The sequence below is a fragment of the Chelmon rostratus genome, chromosome 4 (assembly GCF_017976325.1).
Source record: "Chelmon rostratus isolate fCheRos1 chromosome 4, fCheRos1.pri, whole genome shotgun sequence".
In the NCBI taxonomy this organism is placed as follows: domain Eukaryota; kingdom Metazoa; phylum Chordata; class Actinopteri; order Chaetodontiformes; family Chaetodontidae; genus Chelmon; species Chelmon rostratus.
In genome coordinates, this window is record NC_055661.1 from 12,524,143 (window position 1) to 12,531,687 (window position 7,545).

Sequence of the window (7,545 nt, forward strand, 5' to 3'; positions counted from 1 at the left end):
GGGAAAAAAAAGCTAATTATCATAATTTCACTTGTTTGAAAGTGTAAAGACACGCACCAGTCAACACTCACCATGGCATCAAACCTCAATGCACCACCTCAGTGTTTGTAGTTTCTCCCTCGTCTCCATGACAACAGAACTGGTACCAAAGATCATCTAATGAGAGTATGAATCACTCTGTACCAAGTGAATGCTCAGTCTTGACCTTGGAAAGAGTTTTTAAAAAATTAAACATAAATTCCATTACCTATTTTTGGAGGAGTTTTTAACCACATCTTATGGTTTTCCTCAGAAGAAGCTCAGCTGTTACAGAGAAGTATAACAAGTTAGCACATAACACTGACCATGTTGAAGTTCATGTCCTATTCGCTGTTTAACATCCCTGTGTCTGTCATTGACTTTAAGAAGCACAAGTAACCTCATATAATTTGATTTTCAAGGAAAATAGTTGGAAAGTTATGCTCACTTGGTATATGTAAGTAAAAAAAAGATGTTATATTTTGCTATCCCAATGCCAAATACAGCTGCTGTGTCACAAAAAAAGTCTCTCAGCATATGGTCCAAAAGAAAATCAAGCTCCCTATGTGAAAAAAAAACATTTTGAAATAATAGAAAAACCCAAGAACTGTAAAAAGACGTTTGATGGTCATTCATGGACTTCCTAAAAAATAACATTATGGATTCCCTCATGCATTTTTTGTTTTAAGGACATACACACCCATGGTACATTCCCACAGGTGTCCATGTGCATGTACACACTGTAACTGACTGATGTCTCCCTCACTATCACTGCTGTGTTGGACCTTGAAGGGAAGAACACCTTACACCTGGATGACTCTTATGACTTTATAAAGTTAAGTGACCTCGGATTAAAGATATTAATCAACCAAGCTGTCCAAGCCATCTGATTCAGTAACTTAGGGCTCAGCTGCTGAGGACCATGAATGTCCTTTACATAGACTAATGTTCTGTAACATACATAATGGAAATCCTCCTCTAGGTGGTAAGAGAGACATGTGTTGTGATGTTTTAGATCTTACCAGCTGCCAAATTCATAACGAGTCATGGAATCTGCAATTATTTATAACCCAACATTCATAGATAAATACAAACAGTGGTAGAAAATATTTAGCCTCAAAATGAATGGACATAGTAACGTCATCTTTTCGTGGAGACTGATCAAAGACACACTATTATAACATACATAACTCTGATGTAATAATACAGCACATATTATTGCATGTATGAGCACTGCCTTCTGTTTTTCGGATTGTAAAAGCGGCGCAGAGTGAGACTTCTTTCTTGATTCCTCCTCTCTGGTCGGTTCGTCCCCTTATTTAAATAAAAGTCTGGAAAACGTAATTTCTACCCAATGCGCGCGCTCTGGTGTGACATAATGGAACGTGCGAGCCTAGAAAAGCTCGCGGCGGTGCGCGCGGGTACATAGTCCACTCAGATCCTCCGCGAGAACAGTAGGCCTATAACGGTTACAGTGACGTGTTAAAGATATTAATTAAACACACGGTATTCAATATCGCTGTTTATATCTGTAAGGTTATGGGCAGGGCTCCGTTCTGAAGGGGTGCTGAACAGTACGGCTTGTCATTGCAACGGAAATAATGATGAAGAAGGATATTAACTTGAGCCTGGCGGACGACGCGGACCTCAAACCGCATCTCCGCGATGCCGAAAGCATCCTCAGCTCCCCTGACTTAGGGCTGCTCAAACTGGCCTCCCCGGAGTTAGAGAGGCTAATCATCCAGTCCAACGGAATGGTCACCACGACGCCGACCAGCTCCCAGTTCCTCTATCCGAAGACGGTAACGGACGAGCAGGAGTTCGCCGAGGGTTTTGTGAAGGCGTTGGAGGACCTACACAAGCAGAACCAGCTGAGCGGAGCCGGCCAGCCTAACAGCAGCCTGGATCTGGGCGCTAACATCGCCCCCGTCACCATCCAGCCGGATCTACCGGTGTATACAAACTTGAACAGTTACGGCAGCGGGCCATTGGAAACCACCGTCAACTACTCCACAGACACAGTCCCTTTCCCGCCTCCTCCGTCGCATCATCTGGGGACAGCCCCGCCGCAGCCGGAGCTCTCTCGGGTCCAGCCGCTGAAGGAGGAGCCTCAGACGGTGCCCGACGTTCAGAGCTTCGGGGACAGCCCGCCGCTGTCTCCCATCGACATTGACTCACAGGAGCGCATGAAAGCCGAGAGGAAGAGGCTCAGGAACCGGATCGCTGCCTCCAAGTGTCGGATGCGCAAACTGGAGAGGATCTCCAGGCTGGAGGACAAGGTCAAAACGCTGAAAAGCCATAACACCGACCTGGCTTCAACGGCTAGCCTGCTAAGGGATCAAGTGGCCCAGCTGAAACAGAAAGTCCTCACCCATGTCAACAGCGGCTGCCAGCTGCTGCCACACGAGGTTCAAGTGCACTAGTCGGAGGGACTGACCTGCAGCTGGGCTACCGACCAGCATATATAAGCTTCACGGACTTTGTTAATGTTGGTTTTTCTGTAAGTAACGTAGCCCGTATTGTTTTTTTTGCCGGGGGAATGAGTGCCAGGCCACGCAGGCCAAACTGTACATTGATAATCGGTTTTTGAAATGGCTTTGAGCAATGGCAAAATATTAACATACCTTGTGGAACACAATTTAAGACAGTGGGTGATGAACTCTTGTGCTGTCTTCTGCCACTAACATGGACAAGTTTTATTCATTAAAAAAAAAAAAAAACAGCAGTAAAAGCAATTTCCAGGACCATTGCTCCACGGTCACCTCCGCCCGGCGAAGAGCACGTATCAGTAATATTTATTGGATTTTTAAAATAAATAATCGCCAATTGGTTTATTGAATTTATGCCGGAATGAAGAGCGTTTGCCTTTAAAACTGCAGTTTTTTAAATGTGATTTCCTGACGAGAGAACAGGGTACTTTGTGGCTATAAGAGACTTTAATGACGAAGGCACATGTCTAGATTTTTTCTTTCCCGTAAAAATGTTTACAGACTGGCTGTGGCTATATACAGTCTCAAACCTGGACCAAACGGATTTTCAATATTTCTACAGTAATATGCACATTTATGACACAGATCAATACATGAAGAATTGGTTGTAAAAAGATGCATACACCTACATTTGACATGAAACAGATAATCTGCATATATGCACTGTTTACCATACATTTCTGTAGGGAACAATTTGCATGCTGTTGACATACTCGAATGTTGCCCATAGTTGGGTGTCAAAGGGTGCAATTAATCAGTGTTTATTATTTTTAAACTTTACAAACACATGTATTTATCTATTTTTTACTCCACTGTGTCCCTGTTTCGGTGTGTTCTTGTTTTAATGTGAAGAGTGGTAACCTTTTTGTTGCACTGACTGTTGCTGTCACCTCTAGCCTACAGTTATTTGGCTGTATGCCGCTGTGTTATGAATTAAATGCTGCTGGCAATAAACACTGTTTCCTCCATTTTGGCAAAACTCTCATATATGTGCATGCTGGCTGAAACGTGCTGATGGTCTAAGTGTGTGCAGCAGTAAATCAGCTGTTGGAGGGGATGGATGGTATAGATCTACAGGTGTTGCTCCATAAAAAATTGTTAAGTTCAAAATATTGATGAAACCATTAGTTTTAAGACTGTTGACATCCATGGAGGCATTCATCTGATTTAACTGAAGAATTTGTTCTGTCTTTAATCGCACATTAGTCTCAAGAATAACATGATTTTATTAAGCTACAATGTATTAAATAATGAAAATACAGTAAGAAAATATATTGTGGGTTTTATGGAAGCCCCAACACAAAATTGAGTCTTTAACTAAGTACATTTTAAAGTCAATAAATCATTATTTGATTATTTTTCATGGATCACTTAATGCACATTTTTCTATGAATGCTTTAATAGCTTGCTCCTGTGATGGAGGCTCAATTAGTGAGTGTGTGTGCAGCAATCTGCATCACATCATCACCCCGCTATCTTTTGCCCTCTGCTGGTCAATTGGAAAATTGCAAATGATGGTGATGTACTAATGGCCGAGAGGACATTTTGGTGAACATGTTGGCACAGTTTCTGACATGCTAAAGAACCGCGAGGAGCTCCACAATGTCCACAGAAAAATGAGGATAAATTTGACAGGCATGCATGCTATCAGTCACTCTAAGGCAGGAATAGAGAGGATTTTGACACAACATCACTTACAGCAATATCTGAAACTAACAGCCCAATACTACTTGTTTCCCTGAATGTTTGCCTTGAGGAGGGAGGCACCACAATTATCATGTTTCTTGAATAGCTGCATCTTGCTGCACATGATATTCTTACATTGTCTGCAGATGATAAGTGAAACAGTGACATCTTGAGGCTGCTGGGACAACAAGCAGCTAAATGTTTGCCACCACAATGACAATTTTCCTCAATTTGACTGTCTAGGTTAAAGGAACATTTATGACGCAGCACAAGGTTTTTTTTTTGTTTGTTTTTTTTTAAGTTAGTGCATATCTTTAATAGCAGTACCCATCCCACCCCCAGAGGTACAAAATCTTCAAAAGCAAGAATCAACTGATTGTTAGTAACTTTTTATTGTTTTACCACAAAGTACAGATAAAAACATCCACAGCATATTCTCTCATCTTAATGGCCCAAACGGAGGAGGATTTGAAGAGGCAGTGATACGAGACCAAATAAAGAACATGTTTCTGCGTGCTAGTAGAAGATCTAAAGTCGGCAACCTCTACCAAGCTTGATGGCATTTCTTTTTTGTGTAGATACTGTAGTGTGTATTGCTTTGTAACAGAGTGACACATTCATTCACAAGCAGGCCTAGAAATGAATGCAGATACAGTACAACATGGCTCTTTTGGGGTTTTCAGGTTTTTACTGTTGCTGTTCCTGTTACTTTTTTCCTCTTTTTTTTCTTGTTTTTTTGTTGCAAGCCTGAGTCGATACAACACAATCCACACATATGACTCAAAGGTACAGTATTTACAGATCTGGTTTATATAGAGAGGAAGACATATTAGAAAGGAGAACAGTTTAAAAGTTTGGATTTTACCGGAAAAGAAACAGTCACAACCAGTGAGAAGTAAAATACAGGCACGCTCAAAAACATCTCCGAGGTTTGTCGTGTGCATCACTCTCTTGATCTTGGTGGGACACTGTGACCCGGGGTCTCCTTCTCTCAAACTAATAGTCAGTGGTTCAGGTTTGAATGCTACACTTCTTCTTGATAGTTAAGTAATGCAACTCTAAATAAATGCTTTTCTGATTCAGATTTGCTTTAGTTATATAGTCAAAGTCACTGACTTTATGAAGTTCATGACTTTGATCACCACAATGATTTTTATAGTGCTTTGCCCCCTCAGTTCACAGGTGCCATCCTCTTTATTTATTTATTTATTTATTTATTTTTAATGGAAATAGCAAGTCTGGAATAACAATGAGAAATGTATGTCTAAGCAACCAGAGTTCACTTTGGTTCACTGAGCCGCACTTGTTTTATGACAATTTTAAACTTGTAAAACTGGTCACACTGCTCATTCTGGCATCCTACAGAAAAAAACAGTGAGCTGCTTCTACAGCGATCTTTGGTGAAGTGAAAAGAAGGAATAGCCAGCAAACCAGTTTTAACTGTGGAAACTGTATTAAAATAAGCGTAAAAAGACTTTGTGAGTGTTTGGCGGAGGAGGGATAGTGCATGCCCAGAGGGAGTGATGCTATGTAGACCTAAAAACAGCTGTTAGCAGAGATGTGGATTGGTTACACAGTGTCAGAACCAATAAAACCTCAGAGCAGAGTGTTTAATTCCTGCGTTGGCTTGATAGTTGTAGAAACTCTACAGCAACTTGGCCTGTGAACATTTCAGCCTGCAGCTGTTCAATGTTTGTTTGACTTTAAACAGTGCTGTCCATCCTTCGCCTGAAGACTGAGTATCAGACAGTACACACAAACAGACTCTGTAATACTGATTCTGAAGAAGTCTCACTATGGGCTGCTTACTAAGCAAGGAAACGTGAAATTGCTGAGCACTGGCGTGGAGCTCTACCATAAATACTCTCCCATGTTCAGGAAAAGAGATCAGCGCATAACTCAGTCAATTAAACTCATGAGTGGCTGAACATGTGAGCTACAAACACATCACAGGTCTGATCCTCAATACAGTCTTCTTCAGTGCAAACTAGACTGAAGAGACCTTCGCAGCTGTTGTCTGTGTGAGCCAAAGCAACACAGCTGGAATCTAAAGTCCAGGAAGCTCCTGTTGTGACTGTACTGGTCAATCAACGGTCAATCCACTTCAGTTTCGACTACTTGGTAAGAGACTGCCAGTAGTTTCAGTGATGGTAAAACCAAACCTGTCTGACCTAGTGGACAGGTGATCTAAGATTTATGCCATATAGCAACAACACACCTGGTTCAGCTGGGCATCTACTGCATATCAGATGTCATCCTGTTCTCTCCTGTTTCCTTTCACTCTCTAGGGTCAGACTATTAAGATAAAGGCAAAGTACCGTAAAATGATCTAAACATTATCTAAACAAAAAATATTAATAATAATTGTTTGCATCCTCCAAACCCTTTCCATCATGTTTTAGAGAATGGTGAATTGTTTGAATGATTATTGTTGCAGGAAAATTTGACATTTGACAATGTAGTTGTGATTAACCGATCAGCTATCAGGGAGATGAAAATGAAAAGTCTGCTGTGTTCAAGTCCATCAGACGTTACAGTGATATAATTTGAACCTCAGTGCTTTGCAGACACCAGCAGGATTTGTAAAATACTGTAATATCAGTATGTAGCACTGTTAGCAAGCACCGCTGTGCTGCACAAAATGCTTTTCAGATATCCTCCCATTTTTACATTGTCTGTTAGTGACAGCAGGAACAAAAACGTCTTGAGGCAAGAAGCGTCAAAACGTTTGCCAGAGCCATTTTAAAATGTTTCTCTTCATTAGCAGGAGAGCTGGAAATCACACTGGGTGGATTTGGAGGATGATTAACATGTTTCAGACTCAAAGGGTCATTCCACTGCATTTTTTTCCTCGGCAGGAAGTTTATATTTCTGATTTAGCAACGTCTCTTGGAAAGCAGCATAAGACCAAACTGACGAGAAAATGAAACGACGAGCTGCCACACATCATCCAAACAAACCCTACACAGACACAGACCTCTTATATTTGATACTATCCTCATAGAACTTCATTCCTTTTAAAATTCATTTCCAGAAATGCATACCTGTAGATATTATATATATTGCACAACATTTATATGTACATTTGAAATAAATAGAATTAAATAAAATGTGTCTCTTAATTTTTTTTTTTTACCTAGCTCTATCTTGTTCATATTTTCCCCACCCGGTGTTTAATGTATGAAAAGAAAAAATGGGACACCAGAATACAAAAAAGAAATGTAAAAACATTTTTTAAAAAAGGATAATGAATAATAAAAAGATGAATAATGAAAACAAAACACTTGCCTGAAATATCCATGTTTAGATACCAGGTGAGACAACAAATGACACACAGATCCTGTTTGATTCT

At 40.6% G+C, this 7,545-nt stretch overlaps 1 protein-coding gene across 1 annotated transcript; it reads left to right on the forward strand.

Annotated features, from left to right (window-relative positions):
- Positions 1 to 1,461: 1,461 nt before the first annotated feature.
- LOC121605328 (transcription factor jun-D-like) lies at positions 1,462 to 3,468 on the forward strand. Its single transcript, XM_041935200.1, has one exon. The coding sequence runs from the start codon at positions 1,620 to 1,622 to the stop codon at positions 2,439 to 2,441; it is 822 nt and encodes a 273-aa protein (XP_041791134.1). The 5' UTR covers positions 1,462 to 1,619; the 3' UTR covers positions 2,442 to 3,468.
- Positions 3,469 to 7,545: the final 4,077 nt, after the last annotated feature.